The following is a 20,195-nucleotide window of genomic DNA, read 5'->3' on the forward strand; positions in this document are numbered from 1 at the left end:
CCATATTCCACCAACCCCCCCAGAGGTGCCTTATTGCTATTATAAACTTGTTACCAACATAATTAGAGCAGTAAAAATAAAATGTTGTCATACTCGTGGTATACGGTCTGATATACCACGGCTGTTTCTAATATTTCATAATGTATATAAATGTAATGAATGTATCTGCGTGACTCCATCCATATACCACATACTGGTACTCAGGACTGGGAGGAATGCCAGACAGAAGAAACTGCTCCATGCTGTCCCTATGTGGCAAGTGTGAAAAAACACCTATAAACAACAAGTGAATTGACAAATCGCTCATCAAGTACAAAAGCCTTGCGCAAACAAACTGTAGCCTATTACAAGCATCAAAGAGCTTTGTGTTGGCGGAGAGAACACACTGCATGTTTACATTGGATTGGTGTGTGATCCATCATACAGTTATGATGAGGCTCTGTGTGCCAGGGAGACAGACTGACTGATGCATGGTGCAGCGTGTGGTTCTGTAGTGTGTGTCCCGGCGTATTTTAGACTGAGTAAGCCAGTGATACTGTAATGCTGGCTGAATCAGAGAGTGGGTGAGAGTGAGGGGTGCAGTGTGTATGTGAGAAAGTGTGTGGGTATTGGTGAGAGTAGGTGAATAAGTTGTGGTGCAATACGTGGGTGGATGGGTCAGCCTCTCTGTCACGCAGTGCTGCTCTGAGCGTGTGGGTGAAGGGTACAGAGGGCAGGAGGGAGATACAGAGATAATGAGAGAGGGAGAAAGAAACAGAGAGAGGAAGAGAAAAATACTGTAGAGAGAGAGTGATTGAGAAAGAGAGAGAGATACAGAGAGAGAGAGATACAGAGAGAGAGAGATACAGAGAGAGAGAGAGATACAGAGAGAGAGAGAGATACAGAGAAAGAGAGATACAGAGAGAGAGAGATAGAGAGATATCTGTCAATTCAATTCAAAAAGGTGCTTTCCTTTATTGGCATGATAAACATACTGTATGTTTACATTGCCAAAGCAAGTAAAATAAATAAACAATAGTGAGAAAAGACAAAATTGTGAGAAAAAACAGAATGAACAGCTCTGCACACAGGTCAGAGAAGCAAAGTGCTCAGTCATCTAAGGTTATACAATACAGATGGGTTCACCTGTGGCTTCTAAGATCTGAATAATACATTAGTATAGATCCATCTGCTGGGAACCCTGTAATCAAACCTTCCTATTCAGTCCAATTCAACTATTGTATTCAGCAGACCACAGATGACTCAAATTATCTTGTGTTCCTTGGATAAAGAAAATCATAAACGTATATCATCTAGAAGCTTAACAAAAACCTGTATTTTCTGTGAAAAACAGAGGACATCCTTTGTGTGTGTGTGTGTGTGTGTGTGTGTGTGTGTGTGTGTGTGTGTGTGTGTGTGTGTGTGTGTGTGTGTGTGTGTGTGTGTGTGTGTGTGTGAGAAGAGGCAACCCCGGGATGCTGGCCTTCTAGGCAGAGTTCCTCTGTCCAGTGTCTGTGGTCTTTTGCCCATCTTAATCTTTTCTTTTTATTTGCCAGTCTGAGATATGGCTTTTTCTTTGCAACTCTGCCTAGAAGGCAAGCATCCCGGAGTTGCCTCGTCACCATTGACGTTGAGACTTTGCTGGTACTATTTAATGAAGCTGCCAGTTGAGGACTTGTGAGGTGTCTTTCTCAAACTAGACACTCCAATGTACCTGTCATCTTGCTCAGTTGTGCACCGGGGCCTCTCACTCTTTCTATTCTGGTTAGGGCCAGTTTGTGCTGTTCTGTGAAGGGAATAGTACACAGTGTTGTACGAGATCTTCAGTTTCTTGGCAATTTCTCGCATGGAATAGCCTTCATTTCTCAGAACAAGAACAGAATGACGAGTTTCAGAAGAAAGTTCTTTGTTTCTGGCCATTTTGAGCCTGTAATCGAACCCACAAATGCTGATGCCACTGATACTCAACTAGTCTAAAGAAGGCCCGTTTTATTGCTTCTTTAAATCAGCACAACAGTTTTCAGCTGTGCTAACATAATTGCAAAAGGGTTTTCTAATGATCAATTAGCCTTTTAAAATGATAAGGTTGGATTAGCTAACACAATGTTGGAACACAGGAGTGATGGTTGCTGATAATGGGCCTCTGTATGCCTATGTAGATATTCCATTTTTTTTTAAGTCAGATGTTTCCAGCTACAATAGTAATTTACAACTTTAACAATGCCTACACTGTATTTCTGATCAATCAGATGTTATTTTAATGGACAAAAAATGAGCTTTTCTTTCAAAAGTGACCCCAAACTTTTGAACGGTAGTACACGTGCACACACACACACACGTAGTACAAATAAAGAAAAACCCTTGAATGAGTAGGTATCTAACAAATATACACAGTACCAGTCAAAAGTTTGGACACGCCTACTCATTCAAGGGTTTTTCTTTATTTTTACTATTTTCTACATTGTAGAATAATAGTGCAGACATCAAAACTATGAAATAACACACATGGAATCATGTAGTAACCAAGAAAAAGTGTTAAATCAAAATATATGTAATGTTTTAGATTCTTCATAGCAGCCACCCTTTGCCTTGATGACAGCTTTTCACACTCTTGGCCTTTTCTCCACCAGCTTCATGAGGCAGTGAGAGCTGTTGAGACTAACAACTTGGAACACTACGTCATTTCCATGTGGATAATATTTGGATGAGACGTTGACCAATGAGATTACAACCTATATGTTGGATTCATGTGTCCATCTCAACCAAAAATCCAAGTTATAGTATAAACTTTAAATACAGTTTGATTTGATTGAGTTCTATTCTTTAACTTTGATTTCTGGTTGAGATGGAGATGTGAATCCAACATATCAATTATTCATTTGTAGACAAACTGGAATTAAAGCGAGACTGAGTCCGTGGCACATTTATAACTATCCAAGCAGATGAATCTCATTCAAATGTTGATATTTGGTTGCGTTGACAATCAAATTTAATATCACTAAATATCATTACATTTGAAATCAAGCAGAGCTTGAAATCAGAGTTTGAACCCTCTTGTATTGTTTATTTTAGTTGAATTCTGCTGTTGATGACATATCAAATGCTATAGGTAGCCTAGTGGTTGCTAGATCGAATCCCCACACTGACAAGGTAAAAATCTGTTGTTCTGCCCCTGAACAAGGCAGTTAACCCAGTGTTCCTAGGCCGTCGTTGAAAAGAAGAATTTGTTCTTAACTGACTTGCCTAGTTAAATAAAAAAAAATATAGGCCTAAATAGCACCATTGGTGAGTGATAAAGTATGATCACATTTGATTTTCTCTGTTAAACCTTTGAAATGACTTTGATAGCAACCGTGGATGTATTTTGTTTTTAAGTGGAGATCACTCAATAATCATTCTCACGATAGCACACTGGTAGTAGTCACTGACAAATATCATAGCTAAGCTGGGCTTGGTTTAAACCCTGGATGGGAGACCGAAAGGACACTGTAGCTGTAGATACATACATTTTCAGTAGGAGATGCTGCTCAGCCTATTGTTTATTTCTTCTGGTAGTGGATAAGTTGAAATCAGACTTTTTAAATGTACAAATTCAACATATTTTAGTGAAGGTTTGTCTGTTGAAATTTGGTTACCATGATGATATAATCTTGTGGTTGAAATTTCACCCTCAAAACAGTTGACGTTGATGACTTTTTCCGATCCAATGTATTTACAAAGTAGATTCCACATCACAATACGTTGACAAATGACTTTGAAACAACGTTGAATTGATCAGTTTGTACCCAGTGGGTAGGCGGTGAGTGAGTCAGAGCTGACTTCAGCTGAGTGGGATCTAATACAGGCCAGTGGGCTGCTCAGCACTTAACACTGGTAGCCGGTATCTCTCTCTATTACATCTCTTACTACAGACCAGTTTCCCAACAGCAATGGAACTTAGGCTTAAGAATGTTTTAACGGTGCATCTTTCCTACATCGACCAAAGATGTAACATGAGTTTACCAAAACACCACGCAGAGAGAATGTTTGCTAAGTGAGTCATTGAGGCATGTTACAATACAGATGGTATCAAAAGAAAGGAAGCACTGCTCTCGGATCAGTGTTCTACCTTTCCAATCTTACCTTAACATTATAATTATTACAATGACGACAGATCAGCTCATAGAGAGATTTTAGCCTATCACCTAAAGGCTACAAATATTGAGGTGGCAAGTTGGGCTACACATTATGAAATATATTAAAACAGTAGAATACAAATAGTTAAATAAAAATTGATTTCAATATCATTCAAATATATAAGTCTATGAAGTCTATACTGTATTTATATATTTGAATACAGTCATCTCGGTTTTCATTTGAATCCTGTGGTTTTATATCCTTGGATAGTTATGCAAAGAAATGGGCAATTTAGTATTTGTAGGCAGTGTCACATTCATTCTGAAGATTCTAACGATGTGAACGTAGCCTTAAGATACCGGGTTCAGGCCAGACAGCCATGCATCTCACACAGATGGTGAATCAGGTGAAATGATCCCGAATATAAACTCATTTCCGTTTCAGTCTTTCGTCAATGGTGTACTGGATTTCTTTCCAACACTAATCTTTCTTTCTTTATGTATGGTCTTGATGTTTTGTCCCCTCCAGTGGTAGAACTAAGACTACATCTAAGATATCTCTTTAGGGTTTTAGTGACAATTGTTTTCTATCGGTACCACTTTCATTTTGGCCAAAACCATAAGAATCTATTCCATTGCTCTAACTCTCTCGAAACTGACCTTTTTCCTGAGCGATCATCTCTCATTCCCCTGATGACGCATCACCTAGCAGCATAATTAACACTCGTTAAAGTCAGAGGCTGTGGGGGACTGGAAGGAAGAGACTAAACCTAATAGCATCTTGCCATTAAAATGGAGCACCGTAAACTCCTTTTCACATTAAACTAGTCTCCTGTGACAACGAGAACATTAAAATGGAGCACCATGAACTCCTTTTCACATTAAACTAGTCTCCTGTGACAACGAGAACATTAAAATGGAGCACCATAAACTCCTTTTCACATTAAACTAGTCTCCTGTGACAACGAGAACATTAAAATGGAGCACTATAAACTCCTTTTCACATTAAACTAGTCTCCTGTGACAACAAGAACATTAAAATGGAGCACCTTAAACTCCTTTTCACATTAAACTAGTCTCCTGTGACAACGAGAACATTAAAATGGAGCACCATAAACTTAAAATGTTACATCTGTTGGGAGATGGTGGGATATGACAACTGAAATGGAACAATTCTTTCTGTGCGCTGGTTTTGTGTCACTGGGGCTGCCAAAGAGGATGCACCCTGGTTCTGCACTAGCACAACTACTCCCCATCCTCCACGCAGAACCTAATTGAGTAGCTCACACAACATTTGGTTCTGGGTTGTCGAGATTACATTGAACATGTATGGCTTTAATGTTCCTACACTTGCAGTAGAAAACCAACAGCAATACATTAGTAAGGGTAGGTAAACTTACCAAAATGAGGGGTGTGACTGGGTCTCCTCTTCACTATGCATCTGCCATGTGAGTTCTCTACCAGCGGGGTGAGGCAGGGGCCACAGTGTGAGCTGCCCGGCTGGCAGAAATGCCTCCTTGCTCGGGCACAGTCCAGGCTACGTGGGCATACGGAAGAAGACCCTGTGAAAACAGACAGACACAGACTAACATTAGTTTTCACATCCATTACTGGATCTCACACAGTTTGGATTTGAACTCCAGTACCCCTCCACCAAAAGTGAAAAAAGGCAAGCCTCTCTCTTCCTGACCGTCAGTGTTAATATCAACATCAGCAGACACATTACTTCATCGTGATATAATTTTAAATGTAAAAATTTAAATCAAATGTAAATTTAAAAACAAAGCACTGGTCTTTAAGATAATAATAATCATTGAGGCTTCCACACAAATTGGACGTGACACCAGAGAACTCATCTCATTATGCAGGCATTAAGTCTTACAGCCTAGCTATTATCAGGGAGCCTGAGGTGACAACGGAAGAGCGAATGAGAAGGAGAAAAGGGAGGAAATATCATAATAAATCATCGTAGTCACCTGAATGTACAGCTCTACCACACACCAAGCTACAGCTAATCAGACTAGATATGGGCCCTAGGGCGGCAGGTACTGTAGCTCAGTGGTTGGGCTAGTAACCGTAAGGTTGCTAGATCAAATCCCGGAGTTGACAAGGTAAAAATATGTCGTTATGCCCCTGAGACAAAGCAGTTAACCGACTGTTCCCCAGGTGCCGAAGAAGTGGATGTGGATTAAGGCAGCCCCCCGCACCTCTGATTCAGAGGGGTTGGGTTACATATGAAAGACACATTTCAGTTGAAGGCATTCAGTTGTACAACTGACTAGTTATCCCCTTTCCCCTGGTCAAAAACGGTGGACTAAATAAGGAATAGGGGTGTCATTTAAGAGCCCTAGTTTCAGAAGACAATATCTACTTCACTGCCTCTAACTGAAAATCAGGGATCTCAGTCACTTTAATTCTTCACTGTACCAAGTCTATGGTTGTCATAGAAACCAACCTCCTCTGACTTCAAAGTCTTTAGATTGTTATCTGAAGTTTGAAATAATACTGCAGGTTTAGGCTCCCATGGATGAGCACGCTGTTCCAGGTGGAAATCCTTCATTCTGACATGAAAAGATGAAGCCCGGAACCTACTTTTACGCTGCCGTTTGATAATGTTTTGGAGCCGGAGTTGGGCCAAGGTTGTGAACAGCTGTCTGATATATGGCTGTGTGCTGAAGGTGGGATGCGTTAAGGGAGAGAGCTGTCAGCTAGGTCACTTTCACATGGAATAATACCCCTTAAATGACAGACCAAAATAGTGAGTGAGTCAGTCTGCCCAAGGCTCCTGAGTCCTGCTGCGTTGTGTGTCTGTCATCATGCCAAGTAAGCCTGCTTAACAGAGTAAACGCCTGGCCAAACCCTTCACCAACTGAATAACGCTTTCCCCAGACTGATAAGCTGTGTGCCGAATGGCACCCTAATCTCTATATGGGGGTCGCCCTACTTTTTATATAGGGAATAGTGTGCTATTTGGGACACAGACCTAGTCTTTGGGATTTTCTGTGATATTTGAGGGCAAAAATGCTTGATTTTCCCACGGCAATTGTTCCATTTTGCATGTCAATATGAGATGTTTGTCCAATTTGTCTTGAAAATGCACTGCCAAGGGAAAACGTTTGTTGACGTGTGGCTTGAATGATCCATATTATGCAGTAAATGTGCGGTGATTGGTTGAAATTGCGACCCCTCTTTTTGTACTGTGGTAATGAGGCAGTTTTATGTGTTTTATTGTGTAGTTATATATATGTGGGGAAATGAGATCGTAGAATCCTGGAAAGACTGGTCAGCAATTGTAGTGATGTGTTGTTTGAATGTCATATGTTGAACAATACGATTGAACTGACCTTAACCAAATAGGTTCTCCCCCCAAAATGTCTTCGGTACCTCCAAGACAATGGGTGGCAAAAATGGCTCTCGACACCTAGGGGTGTAACCATGTGACCTAGCAGGACTAGAAAAGTACTGCTCCCCTCGCTCAACTCTGGACCAGAAGGAGGGGAAAAAAACTCCATCTCCAGCAGCCCAACCACAGGCCCTGGACCTTTGCCTTTAATGGCCAGAACTGGTAACTGATACGTTTGGGGAAAAGTACCTTTTAGGGAATAGAACTTGTAATCCAGTACAGAAATTGGTACTAAACAGCCTCAGAAGAAAACAGAAGACTTAAGAGCTACTGTAGCCTGAACAGTACACTTAAAATAACCTAGAGTAGACATTTAGAGCACAGCCTCTGCAACTCAAGCAAGGAATCAACAGAGAAGAGCAACAATCATAAGGACACTAACTCAGGAGCAACCTGAAGGAGGAACCACCCAACTCAACCAGAAAGCACACACATCCATCTTTTTCCATTGTTATCCTCCATGTGGCCTGAACAATCAAGAAGCCACAACATATTTTGATTACAGACTGAGTTGAATAAAATGTCATGTTCAGGATCTCCAGACCTTCACTCCTTATCTTTCATTCTATTTCATGATCATTTTCATCATGTTTGTAAATATTTTGATGAGTGTTATTAAATGTTGATTGAATAAATACATTGTGTTTGTCTATATATACTGGTAAAGAACTCCAACGGATCCACATCTTCAGATGAATAAATGTATTACTCTAATTGTAGTCTTCTAGAGTTAATAACTCAGAAGTAAGGTCTTCCTGGAAGACCATTTTGTCCAATAACTGGACTGGTGCCCCATTAATAATTGAATAGTATTAACAGTGGTGTAAAGTAAAGTATTTTATGTAAAAAAATACTTTAAAGTACTAATTAGGTAGTGTTTTGGGTATCTGTACATTACCATTTATATTTTTGATAACTTTTACACCACTACATCCCTAAAGAAAATAAATGTACTTTTTAATAAGCCATACGTGCTTAGCAGGACAATGGTCAAATTCACACACTGAAGAGAATACCCCTGGTCATCCTTACTGCTTCTGATCTGGAGGACTCACAAAACAAATACTTTATTTATAAATTATGTTTGAGTGCTGGAGTGTGGAGGCTACTCGTAATTATTATTATTTTTTGCTTAATATAACGAATTTGAAATTATTTATACTTTTACTTTTGATATTTAAGTATATTTGAGCAATTACGTTTACCCTTAATACTAAAGTATATTTTAAAACAAATACTTTAAGACTTTTACTCAAGGAGTATTTTACTGGATGACTTTCACTTGAAGCATTTTCTATTAAGGTATCTTTACTTTTACTCAAGTATGACAATTGGGTATTTTTTTCCACCACTGAGTAATAAGTGTCCACAATACCCTGCACATTCAAGGGAAGCAACTCATTAAAGTAAACCTATCAATAGTAACCCTTGACTGACATCACATCCCTTTGGAGGGTTAGGCAGCTGAAACTCTGAAAGGCTGCTGCGGTTGCCATAACGACTGCCATGGCAACTGAGACTGTGTGACATCATCAGGTGTGAGTCACACTGTGAATGCAGAAGGAGGAGGGGGGGGACCTATCAAGAGAGACAAATGGGGATGAACAAGCTAAGATTAAGACAAACGATAAGAAGAAGGGAACATTTATTTTAAGTTGGCTGGCAAGACCAAGGACAGGAGACCAAGGACAGTGTTTATGTTAAGTAGTAGGATATGTCCCATTCTGTTTCTGATAAATGTTAGCAACCAGATATTCATGAATCCCATCTGAATGTAATTGTATAGTAGCTAAACAATATAGTGATCTATTGTTATTTTTTTGCACAAATTCTCAGATTTGTCCTCATTCTTATAGTCCAGGCCTGAGCAAAGTCCGGCACGGGGGCCATATGTGGCCCGCGACCTGATTCAGTACGATCCGCGGAATCATGCTCAGATCACATAAAAATAATTGAGATAGTAAAGGTTTGAAAAATGTATTCGTTATTCAAATGAAAAGCACAATGAATACTGGCCTTTGTGTAATGATTTAACTCCCACCACTTGTGGGACATTTATTTTAAAAGGCACGTATAAATAACAACTGTACGAGGACAGACAGTGGCTGACAGACACACCTCACAGTTACTAGCTAGAAATTAGCGCAAAAGGTTGTTTTTCCAAAGAAAAGTAGATAATGAATGTAGGGTGTTCCAGCAAGAGTGGACATCGAAACATTTTCTAAAGGAATTTTCACTAAACTGCATTCAGCAAATGACAGAATTGAGAGTGCTAGCTATGTACTGTCCCACAAAATTGCTAAACATAGCAAGCCATTCGCTGAGGGAGAATTCATTAAATAATGTTTAATTGACTCTGCAGCAATATGAGCCATGTTGTGGATACAGTCACACAAGTGGTAAACTTCATAAGAGCAAAATCTTAAAAAACACAGGCAGTTTGTCTCACTGTTGGAGACAGAGTCAGGTCATGCAGATCTCCCTCATCACGCAAACGTGAGATGGCTGAGTTTAGGGAAGTTGCTTAAAAAGGGTGTGGGACCTGAAGATTGGAGATTGCTGCGTTTTTGCAAATGAAAGGAAAATGTGGATTTCCCTCAACTGCAAGATGAAGAATGGTTGGCTGATTTTTCCTTCACTGTGGACATCATGGCCCTCAAATTAACTAAATTCCAAACTACAAGGGAAGGGCCTTTTTGCACATCAGATGTACAGCCTTGTCAAAGCCTTCAAGGGAAAATTACTCCTCCTGACCCACCAAGTAGAAGCCAACAATCTAACCCACCTTCTGACACTACTAGTCTGTTACCTATCAGATGACCAGTGGGAGTAGTATACATCGCTGCTGCGTGCTTTGAGCGGTGAGTTCTCTCGTTGTTTAGAGGATTTCAAAGTGTTGGAAAATGACATGGTGTTGGTTTCCTCTCCTTTCACCTTCAATGTGGATAATGCTCCCACTGACCTGCAACTTGAGCTTATCGATCTTCAGTCAGATGCAGTGATTGGAGAACTCTTCAAAACAATGTCACTGACAAGGTTATATGCATCTCTCGATGAACAAAACTTTCCAAAGATGAGGAGTTATGCTCAGAAGAGGTTTGTACTGTTTGGGTCAACCTGTGTATGTGAACAGACATTTTCAGTGATGAAATATAACACACCAAGGCACAGATCTTCTCTTACTGACTCTCACCTCTCAGCAATCCTGCGCATAGCGACATCAGAAACTATACCTGACTTCACTGCTCTAGTCAATGCCCATCAGAGACTTCACTTCTCACACTGAGTAGTTTAAATGTAATGTTGAGCTCTCTGTTTTTGTGCATCTCCATTAACAAGAGTTCTGTCCGTGGTGCTGAATGTAGTGTACATTTCCCTCCATTTAGTTCATTGCATGTTTCATAACGAAAATACCTACCAAAAGGAGAACATGGATGTAGTTTATTTCTGTGCATGTTAAAAAGTAAAATAAGTGGCATATCTGGATGTGAATTACAGTAGATATATCTGTCAACACAGTCATACACATGATGTATAATCCTGCAATGTGATTCTGGCCAGCGATGGCAAAAATATATTCTAATGTGGCCCTCCATGGAAAATAATTGCCCAGGCCCGTTATAGCCGCGTCCCAAATGGCACCATATTCCCTTTAAGGTTGTGGTCAAAAGTAGTGCACTATGTAGGGAATAGGGTGCAATTTGGGACACATACTCAGTTTTCCTGATCTGACTAACAACATTTCTGACCCAAATTGCTACTTTGCATTTGACAAATCAGCCCTCTCAATTGGTCCTGACAGAGAGCAGATCTCCTATAATCTTCATTCAGCAGCAGCAGGGTATAAATCACCCTGGCTAAGTTCCCCAGAGAGCACAGTCTGTCTACAAATCAGCTAGTGTAGCCTAGCCCCAGCCTAGAGAAAGGAATAGTCTTCCTCTGCAGTATGTGAGTGGCATTGAGATCCTATCATTTCTGGTTTCTATCACTTCTAACATTTCTAATCCTACAAATTCCATTGAATTCTGTAGTGAGTGGTATGAACACCTAACAAGATCCGTATCCACTTGTGATGGTCTTTAGGCAGCATCCAGCTGCTTACTGTCTAGGCTAAGCCAAGCATGCACATATCTGACTATAAGCCATTCAAGAGCGGCATTCTATCGTTTTCTTACCTTATCTGACGGTCAAGAAATCCACTACACTTTAGAGGTTACCTGGTCCATTTAGCAGACAGACCTGTGTTCAAATATTATTTTAATTAATTTCTAAATACCTATCTGGGCTTGGTTGAGCTTGCCTGGCTTAAATGGACCAAATGAATTGGCCCAAAACGGTAAATCTTGTCCACCTGTCACTCAAGGCAGGCTAGAGTAAATGCTCAAAGTATTTTACGAGTCATCTTTTTTCGACCAATTCACATGTCAAAATTCTAAAATGTGTATTTTTCCATAAATATAGGCACACCCTTGGTGTTTTAATAAAATCAACTATATGTAGACTACTGAGCTTGTCTGATGCTTTAAGCACACTGTGGTTAAATAATTGAGACACAAATGACTCAAGAGGGAGCCAGAGATCAAGATGGCCTAACCAAAATAAAAATAAAACCTGTTCCCGACCTTCCTCCTCCAGCTTCTGCCATTACGTTGCCATTACACCCTTGGGGTAGCCAGTAATAGCCAGTAACATTTAGTGAGGCCAGTAACATTTGGAGTGCCAATTTATCTTACCATTTCTATCGATCTGCGTGCCAGTTATGACATTTATATGCACATTGCTCCACAACAATTTAATTTATTTTATAATAAAGCCTTGGTAGCTTATAATTTTCATTAATCACAAATGTTTTTATCTAAATAAAAATGAAGTTACTTTATTGCCATTCCCAACTACATTACCAGTCAACAATTGACACCTACTCATTCCAGGGTTTTTCTTTGTTTTTACTATTTTCTACATTGTAGAATAAAAGTGAAAACATCAAAACTATGAAATAACACATTGAATTATGTAGTAACCAAAAAAAGTGTTAAACAAAAAATATTTTACATTAGAGATTCTTCTAAGTAGCCACCCTTTGACTTGATGACAGCTTTCACAGTCTTGGCATTCTCTCAACCAGCCTCATGAGGTAGTCAACCTGGAATGCATTTCAATTAACATGTGTGCCTTCTTAAAAGTTAATTTGTGGAATTTATTTTCTTCTTAATTAATGCGTTTGAGCCAATCAGTTGTGTTGTAACAAGGTAGGGTTGGAACAGTATACAGAACATACAAACATTTTCCAACCAAGCAGATAAGTCACGAAAGTCAGAAATAGCTATACAATGAATCACTTACCTTTGAAGATCTTCATATGGTTGCATTCAGAAGGGTCCCAGTTACACAATAAATGGTAGTTTTGTTCGATAAAGTCCATCTATATATCCCAAAAACTCTGTTTTGTTGGCGCGTTTTGTTCAGTAATCCACTGGCTCAAAGGCGGTCAACATGCAGACAAATACATCCTAATAGTACCGGTAAAGTTAGTCGAAACATGTCAAACCATGTTTATAACTAATCCTCAGGGTGTCAGTTATCGATAATATTTCAACTAGACAATAGCGCTTCCCCAGTCCCCTAACAAAAAGGTATTTTTCGTCGTCGTTTTTCAGAAAACAAGCCTGAAACCATGACTAAAGACTGTTGACATCTAGTGGAAGCCATAGGAACTGCAACCTGGGCCCTAATCAATTACATAGACAATAGGCATTCAATGGAAACCCACTTCCTGGATGGATTTTCCTTGAGTTTTCGCCTGCCATATCAGGTCTGTCACAGACATTATTAGCTTTAGAAACTTCAGAGTGTTTTCTATCCAATTCTACCAAGTATATGCATATCCTAGCTTCTGGGCCTGAGTAACAGGCAGTTTACTTTTGGTACGTCATTCATCCGAATTTCCGAATACTGCCCCGTCACTAAAAAGTTAAGACATGAAGGTCAGTAAATCCATAAATCAGCCCAAATAAATGCTTCACAGATATCAAGTAAAAGACATCTCAAAATCAACTGTTCCCGAGGAGACTGCGTGAATCAGGCCTTCATGGTTGAATTGCTGCAAAAAAAACTACAGGACCCCAATAAGAAGAAGAAACTTGCTTGGGCCAAGAAACACAAGCAATGGACATTAGACCAGTGGAAATCTGTGCTTCGGTCTGATGAGTACAAATTTGCGATTTTTGGTTCCAACCACCGTGTCTTCGTGAGATGCAGAGTAGGTGAACGGATGATCTCCGCATGTGTTGTTCCCACCGTGAAGCGTGGAGGAGGTGGTGTGATGGTGCTTTGCTGGTATTTAGAATTCAAGGCACACTTAACCAGTATGGCTACCACAACATTCTTCTATTATTCTACAATGTAGAAAATAGTAAAAATAAAGAAAAACCCTTGAATGAGGTGTCCAAACTTTTGATTGGTATTGTATATAAAAATAGACTACATAAAGTCAACAAATAAAAACATTGCAGCCTGCATGCAGGTAGAAATCACACATGGCCTGTATGCAAGGAACTTGAAACACTGTATCAACTTGGTCCAGCCAGAAGCTCATGCTAATAAACATGCAACATTGTATAAAATATTCTGTCCCCTCAGAGTTCTGTGCCAGTAAGCTCTGGACAGACACAGTTGTAGGCTATTTGATCCAAGGAGTAGTAGTAATCAGGTAGGCCTATTTTATGACATTACCACCGGATCAGAGAACAACATTTTTTTATCCCTTTCAAAATGAGTGGTTATCGAAAGGGAGGAACCTGGAAAGGTTTTTTAAATAGGCTACATTGAGGAACTATTGTCATTCTCAATGGATGTAAAAAACAGACTTAGTTTACTTGCTGTTTGAGTTGAAGAAAACATTTATTTGCGAAGCTCCACAGCTCATTAGTGGTGGTGAGTTAAGACAATCAGAAATACAATCAGATCCCCCAAATGGGAACATTTATAAGCCTACATTTGCTCACAGGCCAGGTAGCCTAGGCCTACTTCTATGCGTAATCAGGTGCGTGTCCTTACTCAACATTGACAGGAGCGCTCAAAACAAAACACAATGAATAAATTGACAACTCGGAAACAGAATGAAATAAATCAAAACTTCTTTCTCACAAGTGTAGACTAGGTTGTGCGCTCTGCAAACAACGTGTCCACTCCGACAATGAGAACATTAAGAGACTAATAATAATAAATAAATACATAATAATATTATTATTGAATGCATTAACAGAAATGACAGTAACCAAACAAACATTGTAGATTAGAAGTTATGGTAATTAATGGTCAATCAAGACATGCAATAAAACATTACTTTTTTTGTTGCAACTGATCGACTACCAAATTCTCGGTCGACCAACAGCCTATTGACCAAACAATCGACCATTCAACTGACTGGGATCAGCCCTAAAGTATCTTTAAAATGTCAAACAGTATTTGAACCCAGGTTCACTAGCAGCTCATCTACTGAATACAAATCTACTCTGACAGAAGAGGGGAATGCAGTAGTACGATGTCTCCTACTAAGCCCAACCCACAGTGGGTCAAGACTGTCTGACATGACAGTGTTTTATGCCTATGAACTGTCTGCCAGAGTCAATTACATTCAAACTACTGCAGACCTTTGATTTAGAACAATGCCAATCGTTTTCTGGAGAACTCTCCAATGAATTCATGATCAGAATTCTAATTTAACTGACTCAAACTGAAATTAAACCACTGCTTGGGGATTATCAAAGCAATCGGGAAGTGGAACAGAACAGTATTACAATGAAAATCCCAAGAAAAATATTTTTATAGTCGTCGGTCCCCTCCACCTCTCACTCAATTTATAGTCAGTGACATTGCCAATGTGAATGATTTAAACCCTGCAAGACTCAGTGTTTCCTTCCTCAGTGCCAGCTGAGCTGCTCTCTCCATTCTGTAGTGACTATCTATGTGTACAATGCCCTCTGGCTCCACAACCTGCCGCGTAGCTCCTCCACAACCTGCCGCGTAGCTCCTCCACAACCTGCCGCGTAGCTCCTCCACAACCTGCTGCGTAGCTCCTCCACAACCTACAGCGTAGCTCCTCCACAACCTACAGCGTAGCTCCTCCACAACCTGCCGCGTAGCTCCTCCACAACCTGCTGCGTAGCTCCTCCACAACCTACAGCGTAGCTCCTCCACAACCTGCCACGTAGCTCCTCCACAACCTACAGCGTAGCTCCTGCACAACTTGCCGCGTAGCTCCTCCACAACCTGCAGCGAAGCTCCTCCACAACCTACAGCGTAGCTCCTGCACAAACTGCCGCGTAGCTCCTCCACAAACTGCTGCGTAGCTCCTAAGCAACCTGCCGCGTAGCTCCTCCACAACCTGCTGCGTACCTCCTCCACAACCTACAGCGTAGCTCCTAAACAACCTGCTGCGTACCTCCTCCACAACCTACAGCGTAGCTCCTAAACAACCTGCCGCGTAGCTCCTCCACAACCTGCAGCGTAGCTCCTAAGCAACCTACAGCGTAACTCCTAAGCAACCTGCAGCGTAGCTCCTCCAAACCTGCCGCGTAGCTCCTAAACAACCTGCAGCGTAGCTCCTAAACAACCTCCAGCGTAGCTCCTCCACAACCTGCCGCGTAGCTCCTAAGCAACCTGCCGCGTAGCTCCTAAGCAACCTGCCGCGTAGCTCCTAAGCAACCTGCCGCGTAGCTCCTAAACAACCTACAGCGTAGCTCCTAAACAACCTACAGCGTAGCTCCTCCACAACCTGCAGCGTAGCTCCTAAGCAACCTGCCGCGTAGCTCCTAAGCAACCTGCCGCGTAGCTCCTAAACAACCTGCCGCGTAGCTCCTAAACAACCTGCAGCGTAGCTCCTCCACAACCTGCCGTAGCTCCTAAGCAACCTGCCGCGTAGCTCCTCCACAACCTGCCGCGTAGCTCCTAAACAACCTGCCGCGTAGCTCCTAAACAACCTGCAGCGTAGCTCCTCCACAACCTGCAGCGTAGCTCCTAAGCAACATGCCGCGTAGCTCCTAAACAACCTGCCGCGTAGCTCCTAAACAACCTGCCGCGTAGCTCCTCCGCAACCTGCCGTAGCTCCTCCGCAACCTGCCGCGTACGTCCTCCGCAACCTACAGCGTAGCTCCCCCGCAAACTGCCGCGTAGCTCCCCCGCAAACTGCCGCGTAGCTCCTCCGCAAACTGCCGCGTAGCTCCTCCGCAAACTGCCGCGTAGCTCCTCCGCAACCAGCCGCGTAGCTCCTCCGCAACCTGCCGCGTAGCTCCACCGCAACCTGCCGCGTAGCTCCTCCGCAACCTGCCGCGTAGCTCCTCCGCAACCTGCCGCGTAGCTCCTCCGCAACCTGCCGCGTAGCTCCTCCGCAACCTGCCGCGTAGCTCCTCCACAACCTGCAGCGTAGCTCCTCCACAGCCTGCAGCGTAGCTCCTCCACAACCTGCAGCGTAGCTCCTCCACAACCTGCAGCGTAGCTCCTCCACAACCTGCCGCGTAGCTCCTAAACAACCTGCCGCGTAGCTCCTCCACAACCGGCAGCATAGCTCCTAAGCAACCTGCAGCGTAATTCCTAAGAAACCTGCAGCATAGCTCCTAAGCAACCTGCAGCGTAGCTCCTCCACAACCTGCCGCGTAGCTCCTAAACAACCTGCAGCGTAGCTCCTAAACAACTTGCCGCGTAGCTCCTAAGCAACCTGCAGCGTAATTCCTAAGCAACCTGCAGCGTAGCTCCTAAGCAACCTGCAGCGTAGCTCCTAAGCAACCTGCCGCGTAGCTCCTCCACAACCTGCCGCGTAGCTCCTAAACAACCTGCAGCGTAGCTCCTAAACAACCTGCAGCGTAGCTCCTCCACAACATGCAGCGTAGCTCCTCCACAACCTGCAGCGTAGCTCCTCCACAACATGCAGCGTAGCTCCTCCAGAACATGCAGCGTAGCTCCTCCACAACATGCAGCGTAGCTCCTCCACAACCTGCAGCGTAGCTCCTCCACAACCTGCAGCGTAGCTCCTCCACAACATGCAGCGTAGCTCCTAAACAACCTGCCGCGTAGCTCCTAAACAACCTGCCGCGTAGCTCCTAAACAACCTGCCGGGTAGCTCCTAAACAACCTGCCGGGTAGCTCCTAAACAACCTGCCGGGTAGCTCCTAAACAACCTTCCGGGTAGCTCCTAAACAACCTGCAGCGTAGCTCCTAAACAACCTGCAGCGTAGCTCCTAAACAACCTGCCGCGTAGCTCCTAAACAACCTGCCGCGTAGCTCCTAAACAACCTGCAGCGTAGCTCCTAAACAACCTGCAGCGTAGCTCCTAAACAACCTGCCGGGTAGCTCCTAAACAACCTGCAGCGTAACTCCTCCACAACCTGCCGGGTAGCTCCTAAACAACCTTCAGCGTAGCTCCTAAACAACCTGCAGCGTAGCTTCTAAACAAACTGCCGCATAGCTCCTAAACAACCTGCCGCGTAGCTCCTAAACAACCTGCAGCGTAGCTCCTAAACAACCTGCCGCGTAGCTCCTCCACAACCGGCAGCGTAGCTCCTCCACAACCTGCCGCGTAGCTCCTAAACAACCTGCCGCGTAGCTCCTAAACAACCTGCCAAGTAGCTCCTCCACAACCTGCAGCGTAGCTCCTCCACAACCTGCAGCGTAGCTCCTAAACAAACTGCCGGGTAGCTCCTAAACAACCTGCAGCGTAGCTCCTAAACAACCTGCAGCGTAGCTCCTAAACAACCTGCCGCGTAGCTCCTAAACAACCTACAGCGTAGCTCCTAAACAACCTGCCGCGTAGCTCCTAAACAAACTGCCGCATAGCTCCTAAACAACCTACAGCGTAGCTCCTAAACAACCTACAGCGTAGCTCCTAAACAACCTGCCGCGTAGCTCCTAAACAAACTGCCGGGTAGCTCCTAAACAACCTGCAGCGTAGCTCCTAAACAACCTGCCGCGTAGCTCCTAAACAACCTGCAGCGTAGCTCCTCCACAACCTGCCGCGTAGCTCCTAAACAACCTGCAGCGTAGCTCCTCCACAACCTGCCGCGTAGCTCCTAAACAACCTGCAGCGTAGCTCCTAAACAAACTGCCGGGTAGCTCCTAAACAAACTGCCGCATAGCTCCTAAACAACCTGCAGCGTAGCTCCTAAACAACCTGCCGCGTAGCTCCTAAACAACCTGCAGCGTAGCTCCTAAACAACCTGCAGCGTAGCTCCTAAACAACCTGCAGCGTAGCTCCTAAACAACCTGCCGCGTAGCTCCTAAACAACCTGCAGCGTAGCTCCTAAACAACCTGCCGGGTAGCTCCTAAACAACCTGCAGCGTAGCTCCTAAACAACCTGCAGCGTAGCTCCTAAACAACCTGCAGCGTAGCTCCTAAACAACCTGCAGCGTAGCTCCTAAACAACCTGCCGCGTAGCTCCTAAACAACCTGCAGCGTAGCTCCTAAACAAACTGCCGGGTAGCTCCTAAACAACCTGCAGCGTAGTTCCTAAACAAACTGCCGCGTAGCTCCTAAACAACCTGCAGCGTAGCTCCTAAACAACCTGCAGCGTAGCTCCTAAACAACCTGCCGCGTAGCTCCTAAACAACCTGCAGCGTAGCTCCTAAACAACCTGCAGCGTAACTCCTCCACAACCTGCCGGGTAGCTCCTAAACAACCTGCAGCGTAGCTCCTAAACAACCTGCAGCGTAGCTCCTAAACAAACTGCCGCATAGCTCCTAAACAACCTGCCGCGTAGCTCCTAAACAACCTGCAGCGTAGCTCCTAAACAACCTGCCGCGTAGCTCCTCCACAACCGGCAGCGTAGCTCCTCCACAACCTGCCGCGTAGCTCCTAAACAACCTGCCGCGTAGCTCCTAAACAACCTGCCAAGTAGCTCCTCCACAACCTGCAGCGTAGCTCCTCCACAACCTGCAGCGTAGCTCCTAAACAAACTGCCGGGTAGCTCCTAAACAACCTGCAGCGTAGCTCCTAAACAACCTGCAGCGTAGCTCCTAAACAACCTGCCGCGTAGCTCCTAAACAACCTACAGCGTAGCTCCTAAACAACCTGCCGCGTAGCTCCTAAACAAACTGCCGCATAGCTCCTAAACAACCTACAGCGTAGCTCCTAAACAACCTACAGCGTAGCTCCTAAACAACCTGCCGCGTAGCTCCTAAACAAACTGCCGGGTAGCTCCTAAACAACCTGCAGCGTAGCTCCTAAACAACCTGCCGCGTAGCTCCTAAACAACCTGCAGCGTAGCTCCTCCACAACCTGCCGCGTAGCTCCTAAACAACCTGCAGCGTAGCTCCTCCACAACCTGCCGCGTAGCTCCTAAACAACCTGCAGCGTAGCTCCTAAACAAACTGCCGGGTAGCTCCTAAACAAACTGCCGCATAGCTCCTAAACAACCTGCAGCGTAGCTCCTAAACAACCTGCCGCGTAGCTCCTAAACAACCTGCAGCGTAGCTCCTAAACAACCTGCAGCGTAGCTCCTAAACAACCTGCAGCGTAGCTCCTAAACAACCTGCCGCGTAGCTCCTAAACAACCTGCAGCGTAGCTCCTAAACAACCTGCCGGGTAGCTCCTAAACAACCTGCCGCGTAGCTCCTAAACAACCTGCAGCGTAGCTCCTAAACAACCTGCAGCGTAGCTCCTAAACAACCTGCAGCGTAGCTCCTAAACAACCTGCCGCGTAGCTCCT

General features: G+C 43.6%; 1 protein-coding gene across 2 annotated transcripts in view; it reads right to left on the reverse strand.

The window, feature by feature from the left end:
* Positions 1 to 20,195, reverse strand: part of LOC110536361 (neural proliferation differentiation and control protein 1) — a 45,647-nt gene that overhangs the window by 11,873 nt on the left and 13,579 nt on the right. For both annotated transcript variants that reach the window (XM_021622107.3, XM_090189156.1), the window contains exon 2: positions 5,495 to 5,656. In XM_021622107.3, the coding sequence (XP_021477782.1) occupies positions 5,495 to 5,656 (162 nt within the window). The remainder of the gene's footprint in view (positions 1 to 5,494; positions 5,657 to 20,195) is intronic.

This window comes from Oncorhynchus mykiss, chromosome 11, assembly GCF_057628025.1.
Source record: "Oncorhynchus mykiss isolate SJ-2025 chromosome 11, ASM5762802v1, whole genome shotgun sequence".
NCBI classification, from domain to species: Eukaryota; Metazoa; Chordata; class Actinopteri; order Salmoniformes; family Salmonidae; genus Oncorhynchus; species Oncorhynchus mykiss.